This window comes from Octopus sinensis, linkage group LG24, assembly GCF_006345805.1.
Source record: "Octopus sinensis linkage group LG24, ASM634580v1, whole genome shotgun sequence".
Taxonomy (NCBI): Eukaryota; Metazoa; Mollusca; class Cephalopoda; order Octopoda; family Octopodidae; genus Octopus; species Octopus sinensis.
In genome coordinates this window covers 12,636,368-12,656,250 of record NC_043020.1, presented here as the reverse complement: position 1 = coordinate 12,656,250, position 19,883 = coordinate 12,636,368, and the positions used below count along the sequence as shown (strand labels likewise).

Sequence of the window (19,883 nt, the reverse complement as noted above, 5' to 3'; positions counted from 1 at the left end):
AACTAGTCAGATATAGTCATTCATAGCTATCTTATTGTGTCATTTTAAAAATAAACAATCACATCATTGAAATCTCAAAGCCATGAAATGATGCAAGATTAATTTTACATGGTGTGAATACATAAGCTTTACATTTGACGGAATAATCTGAATGCTAAAGGGTTAAACTATAGTCCCCATAAGGCAGGTAGGGTTGAGGGATTCTGTACTTGTTGAATGTAGTTGATTTATTCTCCTGGAACAAACAACCATCTTTCTGTAAAATGACAATTCTGTAGTTAACAAGAAATCTTTTATTTAGTCTCCCAACTTGTTCAATACAACAGCCAAATATACTCTTTTACTTGTTTCAGTCATTTGACTGTGGCCATGCTGGAGCACCGCCGTTAGTTGAGAAAATCGACCCCAGGACTTATTCTTTGTAAGCCTAGTACTTATTCTATCAGTCTCTTTTGCTGAACCGCTAAGTTACGGGGATGTAAACACACCACCATCGGTTGTCAAGCGATGTTGGGGGACAAACACAGACACACAAACATACACACACACATACATATATACATAAACATACATATATACGACGGGCTTTTTTCAGTTTCCTTCTACCAAATCCACTCACAAGGCTTTGGTCGGTGATCCCTGTGCTGGTGGCACGCAAAAAGCACCATCCGAACGTGGCCGATGCCAGAGCCGCCTAGACTGGCTTCCGTGCTGGTGGCACGTAAAAAGCACCATCCGAAAGTGGCCGATGCCAGCGCCGCCTTGACTGGCTTCCTTGCTGGTGGCACGCAAAAAGCACCAATCCAATTGTGGCCATTGACAGCCTCGCCTGGCACGTAAAAAGCACCCACTACACTCATGGAGTGGTTGGCATTAGGAAGGGCATCAAGCTGTAGAAACACTGCCAGATCAGACTGGAGCCTGGTGTAGCCTTCTGGCTTCCCAGATCCCCGGTCAAACCGTCCAACCCATGCTAGCATGGAGAATGGATGTTAAACGATGATGATGATGATGAGGCTATAGTAGAAGACACTTGCCACGCAGTGGGACTGAACCTGGAACCATGTGGTTCATAAGCAAGCTACTTACCACACAGCCTCTCCTATGCCTCCTTCAATAAATCATCTTTTTTTCTCCAGCAGTGTCCAGTGAATCTTGTTCTTCTTTCTCTGATGATAAGTGATACTGGTGGTCAGTTATGATGAGCTGACAAAGGGAGTACTCAACACTACATTGGTAGAATTTTGATCATTTATTCATTCAGTTTATCTTATGAAGTCGATGGCTATGGTTTCCTACTGCTGATATGTATAACAAAACCTGACCATGTAGAGGCCCTCACTCTCATTAGTTTGTGGCCATGTACGAGGTGGTATCAAAAAGTTCCCGGTCTCATCATCATCATCATCATTTTGCGTCCACTTTCCATGCTAGCATGGGTTGGACGGTTCGACCGGGGTCTGGGAAGCCAGAAGGCTGCACCAGGCCCAGTGTGATCTGGCAATGTTTCTACGGCTGGATGCCCTTCCTAACGCCAACCACTCCGTGAGTGTAGTAGGAGTGGTGTGGTTGGCATTAGGAAGGGCATCCAGCCATAGAAACATTGCCAGATCAGACTGGGCCTGGTGCAGCCTTCTAGTTATGTTTAATAAAGAAAAGCTTATTTACCTAGATTTTTCATCGTCTTCTTCGAAATAGTTACCTTGCGCAGGAATACACCGGTCCCAGCATTACCGTCACTTTAGGAATCAGGCCCAGAAGTTGTTTTCTGTGAGTCGAGGACCTTTTGTGATTTGCTCTGGGTTTTGAGAACAGTCAATGGGACCCTTGAGCTGCATTTTCATCTTGGGGTAGAGATTGTTCCTTCTTGAGCCATACCTGGCTCATAAGGGCCGGTTTCCTTGGCATATAGGTTCCCCACCTGACGGGACGCTGGTCCGTCACAGGTAAGCTGCAAGATGCAGAAAGAAAGAGCGAGAGAAAGTTGTGGCGAAAGGGTCAGCAGAAGTTCACCATTACCTTCTGCCAGAGCCGCGTGGAGCTTAGGTGTTTCGCTCATAAACACACACATCACCCGGTCTGAGATTCGAACCTGCGATCCCTCGACCCGCGAGTCCAATGTTCTAACCACTAGGCCATGCGCCTCCACTTGGGGTAGAGATGGAAGTCCATGGGTGGTAAATCTGTTGATTAGGATGTTCTAACCACTAGGCCATGTGCCTCCATTTGGGGTAGAGATGGAAGTCCATGGGTGGTAAATCTGTTGATTAGGATGTTCTAACCACTAGGCCATGTGCCTCCACTTGGGGTAGAGATGGAAGTCCATGGGTGGTAAATCTGTTGATTAGGGTGGATGCAGAAGTGATACCATGTTGGTTTTGCTGAGAAACTCACGAGTGAGAAGAGCTCGGTGTTTTTCTTGTGAGTATGTATATCAGTGTGCTTGTATACATGGAAATAATTATGAGGACACATGTAAACATGTAGCGTAAGTGTTTGGAAAGGTAAAAACTAATACTCAGCTCATTATTTTCTCTACTTTCTTACAATTGTAGGATCATCTTAAAACACATATCGGATTAGCATGTCCCGATTCAAAAGACTACAGGGTGAGTTGGAAATCATTGTTATCATTAACACATCCCTTTGCATCATCATCATCATCACCACCACCATCGCTGCTGCCGCATATGCCACCACCACCACTATTATTATTATTATTATTATTATTATTATTATTATTATTATTTCTGCCAGCTTGCTGCCTTTACATTCATCATCATGGAGGCGCAATGGCCCAGTGGTTAGGGCAGCGGACTCGCGGTCATAGGATCGCGGTTTCGATTCCCAGACCGGGCGTTGTGAGTGTTTATTGAGCGAAAACACCTAAAAGTTCCACGAGGCTCCGGCAGGGGATGGTGGTGATCCTGCTGTACTCTTCACCACAACTTTCTCTCATTCTTACTTCCTGTTCTGTTGTACCTGTATTTCAAAGGGCCGGCCTTGTCACTCTCTGTGTCACGCTGAATATCCCCGAGAACTACGTTAAGGGTACACGTGTCTGTGGAGTGCTCAGCCACTTTACATTCATATTGATTATGCATAACATAATGTGAATGAGAACTGCTGAAATTAATTTGAATATAAGAAAGCCATTATCTGTGAAAATGAATTCTATAAGAATGTAAAACCACGCCTTCTATGCCTTTGATATGCTGCATATACACATATACACACATACAAATGCATGCACACACATGCATATACATATACACACATGCATACATACTTGCACATACATACACATGCACACATGCACATACACATATACACACGGCATATACATACAAGCGCACATGTAGACACACATATACACACGTGCACATATACATACACACACATATACACACATGCACACATACATGCACATACATACACGCATGCACACACATACGCACATGCAAATGCATGAATACACATATACACACATGCGCACACATGCACACACATGTACATACATGCATATATATGCACATATACACACACACATACAAGTGCAAGCATATACATCACCAGCATTGGTTGTCAAGTGATGTGGGGGGGACAAACATAAACACACAAACACACACACACATATATATACATATACTCTCTTTTACTCTTTTACTCTTTTACTTGTTTCAGTCATTTGACTGCGGCCATGCTGGAGCACCGCCTTTAGTCAAGCAAATCGACCCCGGGACTTATTCTTTGTAAGCCCAGTACTTATTCTATCGGTCTCTTTTGCCGATTCGCTAAGTGACGGGGACGTAAACACACCAGCATCGGTTGTCAAGCAATACTAGGGGGACAAACACAGACACACAAACACACACATATATATATATATATATATATATACGACAGGCTTCTTTCAGTTTCCGTCTACCAAGTCCACTCACAAGGCATTGGTCAGCCCGGGGCTATAGCAGAAGACACTTGCCCAAGATGCCACGCAGTGGGACTGAACCCGGAACCATGTGGTTGGTAAGCAAGCTACTTACCACACAGCCACTCCTGCGCCCTATATACATATATATGACGAGCTTCTTTCAGTTTCCGTCTACCAAATCCACTCACAAGGCTTTGGTTGGCTCGAGGCTATTGTAGAAGACACTTGCCCAAGGTGCCACATAGTGGGACTGAACCTGGAACCATGTGGTTGGTAAGCAAGCTACTTACCACACAGCGGCATCTGAAACAGGTGGAGATACAACAATTTGACGAAAAGAACTGGTTATTGCAAACAAAAATAAACATTGAAAAAAACGTATTTGGGCAAATTTGGACATAGGACAGTTTGACATAATAGCAACGATATATATATGTGTGTGTATGTGTGTTTGTGTGTGATTGCTATTATGCAAAAGTGTTGTAAGTCCAAAATGTTGCTTTTTCAGAAAGCGAAAAAATAATTTCCCCATTTCATAGCAAAACCATTGTACTATGGTAGTACACTTTGACAATATTTGACATCTTGGCATCTAGAGCAGCTGGAGATACGACAGTTTTGACCAAAAGAAGCAGCTATTGCAAGCAAAAATAAACATTGAAAAAAACGTATTTGGCCAAATTTGGACATAGGACAGTTTGACATAATAGCAATGATATGTGTGTGTGTGTGTGTGTGTGTGTGTTTGTGTGTGATTGCTATTATGCAAAAGTGTTGTAAGTCCAAAATGTTGCTTTTTCAGAAAACGAAAAAATAGTTTCCCCATTTCATAGCAAAACCGTTGTACTACACTTTGACAATATTTGACATCTTGACATCTAGAGCAGCTGGAGATACGACAGTTTTGAGCAAAAGAAGCAGCTATTGCAAGCAAAAATAAACATTGAAAAAAATGTATTTGGCCAAATTTGGACATAGGACAGTTTGACATAATAACGATATACACACACATGCATATACATACACACACAAACTCATATATTATTTTATTCTATTCCCAGGTCGTCTGGGTTTTTGATAAAGTTGAATACGTTACCAGCTGTTCCATCAATCAACACCACACACTTCTAGGTAAGGATTATTTAAGACTTAATCTTTGAGATTAAGATAATGTCTGCTGGGACAGTTATGATTAGAATGATGCATGATGTGAGTCGTGAAGTTGAAAATCCCTGCCTTTGGTGTCGGTTTAACCTGTGTTTGTCTTGTGATGGTGGATGGGATTAGGATTATGTTTCCAGCGAGGGTTGAGGAATGGATTATATCCGTTGCAATTGTTAAAACCAGCAATGTTTGCATGATGGAGATGAGGATGATGATGAGAAGGATGAGGATGAAGATGAGGACGATGGTGGTGGGTGATGAGGACGAGGATGAAGATGAAGATGAGAATGAAGATGAGGTTGGGGAGGATTATGAAGGTGAAGATGATTATGAGAAGGATGAAGATGATGGTGATGTGGATGAGGGTGATGAGGATGATGAGGATGATGAAAATGATGATGATGAGGAGGAGGATGAGGATGAGAAGGAAGATGAGGTTGGGAAGGATTATGAAGGTGAAGATGATTATGAGAAGGATGAAGATGATGGTGATGAGGATGATGAAAATGATGATGAGAATGACAATGAGGTGAAAAATGATGAAGATGAGGAGGAGGAGGAGGATGAGAATGAAGATGAGGTTGGGGAGGATTATGAAGGTGAAGATGATTATGAGAAGGATGAAGATGATGGTGATGAGGATGATGGTGATGAGGATGATGAGGATGATGAAAATGATGATGAGAATGATGATGAGGTGAAAAATGATGAAGATGAGGAGGAGGATGAGGATGAGAATGAAGATGAGGTTGGGGAGGATTATGAAGGTGAAAATGATTATGAGAAGGATGAAGATGATGGTGATGAGGATGATGAGGATGATGAAAATGATGATGAGAATGACGATGAGGTGAAAAATGATGAAGATGGTGATAATGATGAGGAGGATGATGAGGATGTTGATGAAGATGATGAGGTCAATGATAAGGTTGATCAGGATAAGGATGAAATTTTAATATATCATTGTAACTAATGGGGGAGCCTCAAGCCCTTAACAATTTTTGGCTGGCACTGGCATGCTAGAGGAAACATAAAATGTCAATCTTCAGATTTTGTAGAGTAGAGGGCTCCACTGACAATTCTCTCATTGGGCCCTGCACTTTCTAACATTGGTCCTGCTTCCATAAGGTTTAGTATTGCAGGCTGGACATTGCAAACTTTTTCCATTGTTCACCCTATTTCTCTTTGTGTGTGTGTGTGTGATTAATGGTTCTTACATTTGTTTTTTCTCTTTTAATTTTTTGTTCATTTTCTTTGCCATGAGTTTGATGGGTCTGTAAATTTTTGTCTATTTTGCGTCTCTTTGAAGCTTTTACAATCCTAACTGAAATGGTTGATGAATTTGCTGGCCAAAGTGAGTATCTTTCTCAGTTTTATTCCTATTCAAAACATTTTAAATTCTCTTAAATTTTCTCACCTTCAAAACTTATTGCATTATTTTTTTACAATTTATTAGGTTTGTTTAGCATGATTTTAATATCATAGGCACAAGCAGGTGTGGCTGTGTGGTAAAAAGCTTGCTTCCCAACCACATGGTTTTGGGTTCAGTCCCACTGCATGGTACCTTGGGCAAGTGCCTTCTACTATAGCCTCAGGCCAACTAAAGCCTTGTGAGTGGATTTGGTAGGCAGAAACTGAAAGAAGTCTGTCATACATGTGTGTCCGTGTGTCCATGCATGTCTTTGCATCTGTTTGTCCTCCACGACTGCTTCACAACCAGTGTCGGTGTGTGTATGTCCCTGTAACTTAGCGGTTCAGCTAAAGGGACTGATTGAATAATTATCAGGCTTTACAAAAGAATAATAAGTACTGAGGTTGATAAATTTGGCTACAATTTTTCAAATTAGTGTCCAAGCATGGCAACAGTTCTAATTACTGTAATGAGTAAATTAACCATAATTAATAATAAATCTCTGAACGAGGTATAAACAGTAACTGCACGACAATGTGAGGTATACTTGCCATCTCAATATGGCTAACCACTAAGGGTGGGTGTTACTGTAGCTTGTAGCCGCAGGAGAACATCGTCTCCAGCTGGCTTTAGGCACACTTTCTGTGCCTTATGGTATTTGCAAAGGGAGGTCATCCTTTGCAAATACCATAAGGGCACAGAAAGTGTGCCTAAAGCCAGCTGGAGGAGATGTTCTCCTGGGGCTACAAGCTACAGTAACACCCACCCTTAGTGGTTAGCCATATTGAGATGGCAAGTATACCTCACATAACCATAATTAGTTTGTAAGAATTATCAACTGATTGTAGTACATTCAGACAAGCATATTTACTTGTAGCCCTAGGCTAAACAATGCTTTATAAAATTGGTTTTTTGACATAAGTTGCAATGGTTTTTGTTAAACAATCTGCTTTGATGTTTTAATTAATTTAATTTTTTTCTGTCAATTTATTCCAGAAATTTACACAGCATTTCTGGCCGAGATTCTCACCCCAAATCGCTTGTTTTCACTGAATATCGAAAGAGTCAATTTCTTGAAGGTCCAGTTTTTGCATCTGACCAATAAGACCGGCCAAGAGAGCGAGTTCTCTGATCGTCAAGCATACATGCTTGTCTTCTTGCACAAAGAATGTGAGTTGGAATTTATTTGGCATTTTTATTATAATTTCTATAACAAAGGCGCAGGAGTGGCTGTGTGGTAAGTAGCTTGCTAACCAACCACATGGTTCCGGGTTCAGTCCCACTGCGTGGCATCTTGGGCAAGTGTCTTCTGCTATAGCCCCGGGCCGACCAATGCCTTGTGAGTGGATTTGGTAGACGGAAACTGAAAGAAGCCTGTCGTATATATGTATGTATATATGTGTGTGTGTGTGTATGTGTTTGTGTGTCTGTGTTTGTCCCCTAGCATTGCTTGACAACCGATGCTGGTGTGTTTACGTCCCCGTCACTTAGCGGTTCGGCAAAAGAGACCGATAGAATAAGTACTGGGCTTACAAAGAATAAGTCCCGGGGTCGATTTGCTCGACTAAAAGGTGGTGCTCCAGCATGGCCGCAGTCAAATGACTGAAACAAGTAAAAGAGTAAAAGAGTAAAAATGAGTAAAGAGTGTCTGTTTTTTTTTAAGCAGGAGATATTTATTCCATTGATCTCTTTTGCCAAACCACTAAGTTATGAGGATGTAAACACATCAACACCAAGTGTCAAGTGGTGGTGGGAAAAAGACAGACATAAAAACACACACACACATACATACACACACACACACACGCAGATATGATGGGCTTCTATCAAGGCGGCAAGCTAGCAGAAACGTTAGCACGCCGGGCGAAATGCGTAGCCGTATTTCATCTGCTGTTGTGTTCTGAGCAAATTCCACCGAGGTCGACTCTGCCTTTCATCCTTTCGGAGTCGATGCAATCGACTTAATCCGTTTGTCTGTCCTTGTTTGTCCCCTCTATATTTAGCCCCTTGTGGGTAATAAAGAAACAGATGGGCTTCTATCATTTTCCATCTACCAAATCCACTCACAAGGCTTTGGTTGATCTAACGCTATAGCAGAAGACACTTTAGTGTTTAAACCGGCCATATCTGGCCCAAATATTCTATATGTTTTATAATCAAACTGGGAATATCTAGCCCTTCAAACCTAACCTACATTGACATTCTAAAAATAAGCAATCACATCATTGAAACCTCAAAGCTATAAGATAATGCATGATTAATTCAAAACAATTTGAGTGAATAAGTATTACATTTAACAGAGTAATCTGAACACTAAGGGGTTAAGGCTGTGTTAATCAAATTTTTTTTCTACTCTAGGCACAAGGCCCGAAATTTTTGGGGAGGGGACTAGTCTTTCCAGTATGCAACTGGTACTTAATTTATTGGCCCTGATAAGATGAAAGGCAAAGTCAACTTTCGCGGAATTTGAACACAGAACTTAAAGACAGACAAAATACGGCTAAGCATTTTGCCTAGTGTGCTAACGTTCCTGCCAGCTAGCAGCTTTGCTGAGTTAACCCTTTCAATACCAAACTGGCTGAAACCACCTCTGGCTCTGTAGTAGAAATGTCTTATTTTCATAAGTTTTGAATTAAAATCTCCCATCAAACCTTAGTCACAATTTATGTTCCTAATACTAGCTTAATGATAATTAAGTTATAATAAATCTCTGAATGAGGTATAAACACGTAAAAAGCACCATCTGATCGTGGCCGTTTGCCAGCCTCGTCTGGCACCTGTGTCGGTGGCACGTAAAAAGCACCCACTACACACACAGAGTGGTTGGCGTTAGGAAGGGCATCCAGCTGTAGAAACACTGCCAGATCAGACTGGGCCTGGTGCAGCCTTCTGGCTTCCCAGACCCCAGTTGAACCGTCCAACCCATGCTAGCATGGAAAGTGGACGCTAAACGATGATGATGATGATGATGAAGTTACAGGGATGTAAAACACACCAGCATCGGTTGTCAAGCAATGTTGGGGAGGGGGGGCAAACACAGACACACAAACATATACAACACATACATACACACATACACACACACATATATATATACATATATACGACAGGCTTCTTTCAGTTTCCGTCTACCAAAGCCACTCACAAGGCTTTGGTCAGCCCGAGGCTATAATAGAAGCACCCACTACACTCACAGAGTGGTTGGCGTTAGGAAGGGCATCCAGCTGTAGAAACACTGCCAGATCAGACTGGGCCTGGTGCAGCCTTCTGCTTCCAAGACCCCAGTTGAACCGTCCAACCCATGCTAGCATGGAAAGCGGACGCTAAACGATGATGATGATGATGATGATGATGATTTCTATTCCAGAACCTCCCCATCCTTCACATGTCTACCTTTGCAGATTCTTTTGTAAATAATTGTTTCTCTCTGTTTGCAGCCATTGGGCTTTACCATATTCCTTTAGCCAGAGCAGAAGATGCCATGGTTGGTGCTATTGTTTTTTTTTTATTTGTGTTTTATTTCTTTTTTATTTGTTATTCTTTAATTTTTGTCCCATACAAGAATAAGAAATAGTCTTAATAATTTCTCTCTCTTCTCTCTTATATGTATACTAGCAGTATCGCCCGGCGTTGCTCGGGTTTGTAAGGGAAATAACTATATAAGCATTTTTAGAGAGTTATAGCCAAAAAGTAGTAAAAAAATGCATTAAAAATGGAAAAAAAATGATGGTAAATTTTTTTTTAAATCGTTGACTCATCGTAGACATTTTTAGAGAGTTCCTTCCCTTATATAATAGCGAAAAAATGCATTAAAATGAAAAAAATAATGGTAAATCTTTTTTAAGATCGTAGACTCATCGTAGACGTGCGCTAATACCCAGAAGGGCTCGATATGAATCACGACTATAAGATACCCAGTTTTGGTTAAACTGCACCGCAAAATGTGGGAGTAGTTAGGAATCTAAATCGTAGGAGACAGACACACAACTTCACTTTTATATATAAAGATATAGAGTCGAAGCATTGGTGTAACCATGATGTTCTGGTGAGCTGAAGATCTAGCCTTATATATCTACATTGATTTGTAAATGTACAATTGTAATGTGTAATGTGTAGCATGCATATTGGCGCAGACATGTAAAATAATTTATTACCTCCGCCAAGGATGGATGTTTTCATTGGCGTTGGTTTGTCCGTATGTCTGTCTGTGTGCAAAATAACTCAAAGAGTTATGAACGATATTTGATGAAACTTGCAGGTAATGTTGGTAATGACACAAGGAGCAGGTGATGGAATTTTGGTAGTGATCTGGGAATTTTTATGGATTCTTGAAGGATTTTTCAATTGTTATATTTACTTTATATGAAGTATTACAATGTTACGTTCTTTGATTATCTCCCTTGAAAACACATCGTTTCCACGTAACCTATGGTGGCGTTGCGGTTTAGAGACAGTGTTGATGATGATGATGGTCGAGATAAGTATGGGAGGAGGATAAAATATATAATAATAATAATAATAATAATAACAGCAATAACAATAATAACAACAGCAGCAGCAACAATAATAACAACAACAACTGCAATAACAACAACAACTACAATGATAATAACACCAGCAACAACAACAATAACAACAATTACAACAACAACAATAATAATAACAACAGCAACAACAACATAACTTGTCAAATGATTTGGTGCATGACTTTTGCCCCCCCCCCCATCGTGTATATTATTTTGTATGTCATTGTGATTTTATGGAATTTCATTTCATTTCTCGATTCTCTTTCTCCAGATAATGAAACGTCAACCAGAGAAAGAACAGTTAATCGGAGAGTTCTTGTGGTCTTCGTGGGACGTCCATAACCAGCGACTCCACTACATTTACCATCAGCATGATGACAGCGTTGGTTACCGAAAGTTCCATACCATTCTCTCTACGTTACAGTTCAGCAATAATGGCAAATACGACAGCATGGTGAGTGAAACGTTCTCTTTAACTCTTTAACTTGTTTCAAGTCAGGTGACTGTGACCATGCTGGAGCACCACCTTTAAGTTGAGCAAATCGACCACCCAGGACTTATTCTTTGCAAGCCTAGTACTTATTCTATCAGTCTCTTTATTCTGAACTGCTAAGTTACGGGGATGTAAAACACACCAGCATCGGTTGTCAAGCGATGTTGGGGGGGGGGGGCAAACACAGACACACAAACATATACACACACACATACATACATACACACATACACATATATATATACACATATATGACGGGCTTCTTTCAGTTTCCGTCTACCAAATCCACTCACAAGGATTTGGTCAGCCCGTTCCTATAATAGAAGACACTTGCCCAAAGTGCCATGCACTGGGACTGAACCCGGAACCATGTGGTTCGTATGCAAGCTACTTACCACACGGCCACTCCTACACCTATAAAAGTTGACAGCAGGCAGCTACAGGAATGAACCTGTGCCCCTAAGGTACCAGCTGAGTGCTCTACCATTAACCTAAACAACCATTGTATAATATAATGGTAATGCTACTACTACTACTACTACTACTGCCGCTGCCACCACCACCACCACCACCACCACTACCAGGTTATGGGATAAGCTGATTACATCAATTCCCAGTGCTCAGCTGGTACTTCATTTTGTCAGCCCCGAAAGGATGAAAGGCAAAGTGGACCTTGGCAGAATTTGAACTCAGAGCATAAAGATGGATGAGATGCCACTAAGCATTTTGCATGGCATGCTAATGATTCTGCCACCTCACTGTCTTAATTGTAGTAGTAGTAGTTGTGAGTGGAGGCGCAATGGCCCAGTGGTTAGGGCAGCGGACTCGCGGTCGTAGGATCGCGGTTTCAATTCCCAGACCGGGCGTTGTGAGTGTTTATTGAGCGAAAACACCTAAAGCTCCACGAGGCTCCGGCAGGGGATGGTGGTGATCCCTGCTGTACTCTTTCACCACAACTTTCTCTCACTTTTACTTCCTGTTTCTGTTGTACCTGTATTTCAAGGGGCCGGCCTTGTCACCCTCTGTGTCACGCTGAATATCCCCGAGAACTACGTTAAGGGTACACGTGTCTGTGGAGTGCTCAGCCACTTACATGTTAATTTCACGAGCAGGCTGTTCCATTGATCGGATCAACCGGAACCCTCATCGTCGCAACCGACGGAGTGCTTCCAGTAGTTGTGAACCCATTCGGTCTGAATGCACCTAGAAAGTTACCCTCCCAGGCACATGTCTGTGCAAGGTTGTTTATGGAAGACCAGCAGTCGCCCATGCATACCAGCCTCCCCTCTCCACGCCACCAGTGTTATCCAAGGGAAAGGCAAAGGCCGATACAGCTTGGCACCCATGACGTTGCAGCTCATTTATTAACGTGCAAGTGGCTGAGCACTCCACAGACACATGTACCCTTAACGTAGTTCTCGGGGAGATTCAGTGTTAGACAGAGTGCGACAAGACTGGCCCTTTGAAATACAGGTACATCAGAAACAAGAAAGAGTAAGAGAAAGTTGTGGTGAAAGAGTAGAGCAGGGTTCACCGCCTCCCCCTGCTGGAGCCTCATGGAGCTTTAGATGTTTTTGCTCAATAAATACTCACAACGCCCAGTCTGGGATTGAAACTGCAATCCTACGACTGTGAGTTCGCTGCCCTAACCACTGGGCCATTGTGACTCCACAGTAGTAGTAGTAGTAGTGGATGGAAGCACTCCGTCGGTTACGACGACGAGGGTTCCGGTTGATCCGATCAACGGAACAGCCTGCTCGTGAAATTAACGTGTAAGTGGCTGAGTACTCCACAGACACGTGTACCCTTAACGTAGTTCTCGGGGATATTCAGCGTGACACAGAGAGTGACAAGGCCGGCCCTTTGAAATACAGGTACAACAGAAACAGGAAGTAAGAGTGAGAAAAAGTTGTGGTGAAAGAGTACAGCAGGGATCACCACCATCCCTGCCGGAGCCTCGTGGAGATTTTAGGTGTTTTCGCTCAATAAACACTCACAACGCCCAGTCTGGGAATCAAAACCGCGATCCTACGACCGCGAGTCCGCTGCCCTAACCACTGGACCATTGTGACTCCACAGTAGTAGTAGTAGTAGTAGTAGTAGTAGTAATAATAATAATGGTTGTGTATATGAAGACTTCAGTTGCAGCCTCCTTGCACCCTCCTCCTTGACTCATCAATGGATTATAGAATTTACCAAACATTGAGAGATGGTTTTTTTTTTAACTGATTTCCCAGCCGTTGGCATCAATTAAACCATTTCACCAAATCTAAAGAATTTTATCTTTTCTAGATTGATGTCCCACTGAACTTCCCAATTCCATTTATGTCAAAGACCGGCAGGTAAGAAATGTTTATTTATAATAATAATAATAATAATAATTGTGTACAGTGCTCAGGTGCACTACAACTCATCTAAAGTCTATATATAATCAGGTGTAGTTTCGGCGGATTTCGGAAAGCATGAGGGCCTTAAAGGATGCAGTGTCATGGCAGTCAACAACTGACGCAGGCAGTTTATTCCATGCTTCAGCAACTCTGAGCGTGAAAAAATGTTTCCGAAAGTCATGTGAGCTGTGTTGTTTTCTGACTTTGTAGGCATGTCCACGTGTGTTAGACACATGGAGATCAAAAAGGTGTTCAGTGTTGTTGTTGGTGAAGTGGTTGATAACTTCTATGAAAGACTTATGGTTAATGGGTTAGGGTTAAAGACTTATGGTTAAAGACACTTCACCCATGACTCTCTTGTCTAAGACTACTTTATGTAATGTGTATTTCTTTTTAAAGGTTTTAAGATATGATTTGAGAGAGATTTGGCTGCTATTTCTAGTCAAGGGACCTGTCTCATAGAAGCTCCTTTGTTGACTTGTTCTTCTTTCAATCAGGACTCATGCCATTAGCCACAAAGAATAATCTCTAATTCGAGCCTACTCTAAACTACTAAGAATGCGTGTGGCAACTTGAAGATCCACCCACCACACGCGATAGACTGGCGGTTGCACAGGCGTCAAAGCTATGTTGTTATCCTCATTCCGTGAATGGTAGCTTTTAACAGGTGGAGAGCTGAACCATCCTGGGGTACAGAGGATTCACAATCTAGACTTAGGTCTGAAAGTTTACCACACCATAGTGGGTTACACCATGGTTCCTCTGCTTTGTGGCAGAAGTAGGAAGAAAGAGTGAGAGAAATTTGTGGTGAAAGAGTACAGCAGGGTTCACTACCCTCCCCCACTGGAGCCTCGTGGAGCTTAGGTGTTTTTGCTCAATAAACACTCACAATGCCCGGTCTAGGAATTGAAACCGCGTTCTTACAACTGCGAGTCCGCTACCCTAACCATTGGGCCATTGCGCCTCCACACTGTTGTTGTTGTTGTTCTGTAACACCAGATCTGCTCGGATTGATCTGATATATGAGCTAAGGGGTTCCACTCATGGCTATCCTATCTTGTTTCATGCCAGGGACTTCATTCTCCAATGACTCCTTCATTTTTTAAAATATTTTCTTCTGCTGTCATTGTTCTGTTTATTGTTGTTGTTGTGAAAAGCATTGGAGTGGGTGCTGGTTCCACATAAAAACCACTGACACCGATGCTGGTGCCACATAAAAACCACTGACACCGATGCTGGTTCCACATAAAAAGCACTGGTGCTGGTGCCTTGAGAAAAGCACCCAGTACACTCTGTGAAGTGGTTGGTGTTAGCAGATCTGGATTAACCATTAAGCAAAATAAGCATGTGCTTAGGGCATCAAGGGAAGGAAGGGGCACCAACAGAAATGGTAATTGGTTTACAGCACAAAAGAAATCACTTTCAACTTGCTAAAATAATATTCGGGATGCTTTTATCTCTACTAAGTATAGAAGCAGATGTCTTACCTAAGATTGATTTTGAGGATCTCATCAAAGACTTTGCAATTCAAAAAAGTAGGAGGAAACTTTTCAAATATAAATAAAATGGAAGTATACAAAAATAATTATTATTTTCCTTCCTACTATTTTATTTTGTTTTGAAAAATAAAAATTTATTTTATGGTTCATTATTGTTTATATACATAGGCACAGGAGTGGCTGTGTGGTAAGTAGCTTGTTTACCAACCACATGGTTCCGGGTTCAGTCCCACTGCGTGGCACCTTGGGCAAGTGTCTTCTACTATAGCCTCGGGCCAACCAAAGCCTTGTGAGTGGATTTGGTAGACGGAAACTGAAAGAAGCCTGTCGTATATATGTATATATATGTGTGTGTTTGTGTGTCTGTATTTGTCCCCCTAGCATTGCTTGACAACCAATGCTGGTGTGTTTATGTCCCCGTAACTTAGCAGTTCGGTAAAAGAGACCGATAAAATAAGTACTGGGCTTACAAAAGAATAAGTCCGGGGTCGAGTTGCTCGATTAAAGGCGGTGCTCCAGCATGGCCGCAGTCAAATGACTGAAACAAGTAAAAGAGTAAAGAGTATAGGAAAGTAGACATTAGAACGATGATGATGATGTTTATTTGTTTTTTAAATGGTTTGAGATAGATTTAGATCCGTGTTCCTCAACCATTTTCTGCCTGTGAACCCTTTTTGATTCCTATTTTGCTCAGATGGTCCCTCACCCGCTTCAGTGTTTTAAAAAAAACCCATTACATTTTTTGATTAAATATTATTAAAATTGCCTAAAAAAAATTGTCGAAATATTTTGTGAATTGTAGAAGTATAACCGATGTATTTGCACACAAAATTTTAACGACTAAATCTTATATGGTTCCTTCTCGAGCCATGCCTGGCTCATAAGGGCGGTTTTCCTGGTTTCATTGGCGTATAGGTTTCCCACCTGGATGAGACACTGGTCCATCACAGGTGAGCTGCTAGATGCAGGAGGAAAGAGTGAGAGAAAGTTGTGGCGAAAGAGTCGGGAGAAGTTTGCCATTTCCTTCTGCCGGAGCCGCGTGGAGCTTAGGTGTTTCGCCCATAAACACACACACCGCCTGGTCTGAAATTCGAACCCGTGATCCTTCGATCACCTGTCCGCTGCTCTAACCACTAGGCCATGTGCCTCCACGCAAATCTTATATGGACCCCACCAAGGGTCATATGGACCCTGGTTGAGAACCACTGGTTTGGGTGCTAATTCTAAAAGGGTTGAGTGATTTGTATATAGAAGAGATTCCTTCCTTGTTCTATAATTTTGCTTGTCTTGTTGTTGTTGTTGTTGTTAAGCAACAAGAAGGGTAAGGGTGATTAGGTGATGGTCTAGGGCTTAGGGGCGGGAGACCCCAGACCTTGGAAAAAAAAAAAAAAAACTTTGGTCGTCTTGTAGTCAAGGGCTCCTCGTTGACGCCCGCCACCACTGGGAGGAGGTGGCCCTCGAAGTCGCTGGAAATGGAGATCTCCAGGTCCAAATTCTTACGGGTAAGGGTGACTAGGTGATGGTCTAGGCTTAGGGGCGGGAGACCCCAGACTTTGGAAAAAAAAAAAACTTTGGTCGTCTTGTTGTAGTCGAGGGCTCCTCGTTGACGCCCGACACCACTGGGAGGTGGCCCTCGAAGTCGCTGGAAATGGAGATCTCCAGGTCCAAATTCTTGAACGGCTGCTGCTGCTGCTGTGCTTTTTGTCATTTAGTGAATGTTTTTTTTGGGGGGGGGTGTTTGAAAATATGAATTTATATGATGTACAAATTCATGCCATGATGAAAGCATGTACACACACACAGACACACACACACGCGCACACACACACACACATACTCACACAATCTTTCACTGATATTTCTCCTTCTTTTATATTACAGACCAGTCTACATTGACATCCCTCTGTGTTCTGTTATTCCTGGTAATGTTCACCTGCTTCTTTATTATTCTCATTATTATTATTAGTATTACTAATGTTGTTATTATTAGTATTATTATCTTCGTTATTATCATTATTAGCAGTGAAAAGCACCTTTACTGGCATCACATAGAAAACATCCATGCTGGTGCCACATAGAAAGCACCCATGCTGGCATCATGTAAAGGGCACCTGGGCTGGTGCTACATAAAAAGCACCTGTGCTGGTGCCACATAAAAAGCACCTGTGCTGGTGCCATGTAAAATGCACCTGTCCTGGTGTTGTGTAAAATGCACTGGTGCTGGTGCCATGTATAAAGCACCTGTCCTGGTGCCATGTAAAAAGCACTGATGATGGTGTCAAGTTGAAAGCACCTGTGCCGGTGCCACATAAAATGCACAGGTGCTACACAAAAAGCACCTGTGCTGGTGCCGTGTAAAAAGCACCTGTGCAGGTGTTACATAAAAGAAAAACACTGGTGCTGGTGTCACGTAAAAAGTATTGGTGATGGTGCCTTAATAATAACAAAGATTTATTTATATCCCATTGAAACACTTCACTGACATGTGCCATCCTCTGTTGATAATGTATTTACATTTCTAGATCGTTCCATTAACTTAGAAGTGATAACAATGCCCAATGGTACCTTCTGTATTTGTTACCAACCAACTCTGTCTCAGAATCAACCTCAAGCTGTAACCCCTGAAGAAAAAGTAAGCTAACCCTATTTTTTTTTTTTCCCCAACTTGAAATTTTGGTGGTTTATACCTATTTCTTTACTACCCACAAGGGACTAAACACAGAGGGGACAAACAAGGACAGACAAACGGATTAAGTCGATTATATCGACCCCAGTGCGTAACTGGTTCTTAATTTATCGACCCCGAAAGGGTGAAAGGTAAAGCCGACCTTGGCAGAATTTGAACTCAGAACGTAACGGCAGACGAAATACGGCTATGCATTTCACCCAGCGTGCTAACGTTTCTGCCAGCTTGCCGCCTTTTGGTGGTTCATATCATGTCACTGGTAGAGTGTTGCCATGTTGTTGAGCAGGGATTAGAATTCTTGAATAACACCGTCTGCCTCGATCCACCTTGCTGTCTATTATTATTTTGTGTCTATATCAAATCTTTTGAGTTTCTATGTATGTATGCATCAACGTCAGTATGGCCTCTGTGTGTGTGTGTGTGTGTGTATGTCTGTGTGTGTGTGTCTTTTAAGCGTGTGTGTGTGTCGATGTGTCGATGTTTGTGTGTGTGTGTGAATATGTCCTCTGTGTGTGTGAATGTTTGTGTCAACATGTTCTGTGTGTGTGTCTATATGTGTTTCAATGTGTCCTCTGTGTGTGTGTGTCTGTATATGTTTCAATGTGTCCTCTCTGTGTGTGTGTGTGTCTGTATATGTTTCAATGTGTCATCTGTGTGTGTGTGTATGTAAATATGTCCTCTGTGTGTGTATGTGTACATGTCCTCTGTATGTGAATGTGTCAACATGTCCTCTGTGTGTGCATTTGTGTCAATGTCCTATGTGTGTAAGTGCCCTCAAAAGTTTCTCAGAGAAACCCCAGTAAACCTATTTAAGATTTACCTGAGAACCTTTTCATTCCCATTTTTATCCTTTCTCCTTATTTTCAATTATCTTCTTACCCCTTTTTTTCCCTTCTTCATTTCCACAATTTTATGCTTTTTGTTCACATCTCTCCAGGAACACAATATTACTGATGAAGATTTGGTTGATGTCACATATTTCGTCTGTTTGGTCCACCATGGTGAGTCAGTTTTTTTATGTTCCTCATCTTCATAAATGTACTTCGAAACCCCTCAATTTACTTCAAAATCCCTTAATTCTAGGTTATGCTTCCCCCTCTCTCTCTCTTTCGGAGAGGCACTGAGCAGCTATACGCACACATACACACACGGCAGTAACTTCCACCTACCGAATTCAATCACAAAGATCCGGTCGGCTCGGGGCTATAGTGGAAGACACCTACTCAAAGTGCCACGCAATGGGACTGAACCCGAAACCATGTAGCTAGGAAGCAAGCTCCCTAACCACACAGCCATGCCGAGATTTTTGCCTCTATATCTTCAACAGAAGTGGCTGTGTGGTAAGTAGCTTGTTTACCAACCACATGGTTCCGGGTTCAGTCCCACTGTGTGGCACCTTGGGCAAGTGTCTTCTACTATAGCCTCGGGCTGACCAAAACCTTGTGAGTGGATTTGGTAGACGGAAACTGAAAGAAGCCCATCGTATATATGTATATATATGAGTGTGTGTGTTTGTGTGTCTGTGTTTGTCCCCCTAGCATTGCTTGACAACCGATGCTGGTGTGTTTATGTCCCCGTTACTTAGCGGTTCAGCAAAAGAGACCGATAGAATAAGTACTGGGCTTACAAAAGAATAAGTCCCAGGGTCGAGTTGCTCAATTAAAGGCGGTGCTCCAGCATGGCTGCAGTCAAATGACTGAAACAAGTAAAAGAGTAAAAGAGAGATCCAAACTCCTTTTTTTTTTTGTTTTCTGTTCTTTTACTTGTTTCTGTTATTTGACTGTGG

General features: G+C 42.0%; 1 protein-coding gene across 3 annotated transcripts in view; it reads left to right on the top strand.

Annotated features, from left to right (window-relative positions):
• The window catches only part of LOC115223938 (protein pigeon), a 98,165-nt gene that overhangs the window by 15,145 nt on the left and 63,137 nt on the right, over positions 1–19,883 (top strand). For all 3 annotated transcript variants that reach the window (XM_036512876.1, XM_036512875.1, XM_029794682.2), the window contains exons 3-12: positions 2,556–2,609; positions 4,993–5,062; positions 6,405–6,449; positions 7,503–7,676; positions 9,944–9,990; positions 11,304–11,486; positions 13,818–13,867; positions 17,293–17,333; positions 17,934–18,043; positions 19,035–19,098. In XM_036512876.1, the coding sequence (XP_036368769.1) occupies positions 2,556–2,609; positions 4,993–5,062; positions 6,405–6,449; positions 7,503–7,676; positions 9,944–9,990; positions 11,304–11,486; positions 13,818–13,867; positions 17,293–17,333; positions 17,934–18,043; positions 19,035–19,098 (838 nt within the window). The remainder of the gene's footprint in view (positions 1–2,555; positions 2,610–4,992; positions 5,063–6,404; positions 6,450–7,502; positions 7,677–9,943; positions 9,991–11,303; positions 11,487–13,817; positions 13,868–17,292; positions 17,334–17,933; positions 18,044–19,034; positions 19,099–19,883) is intronic.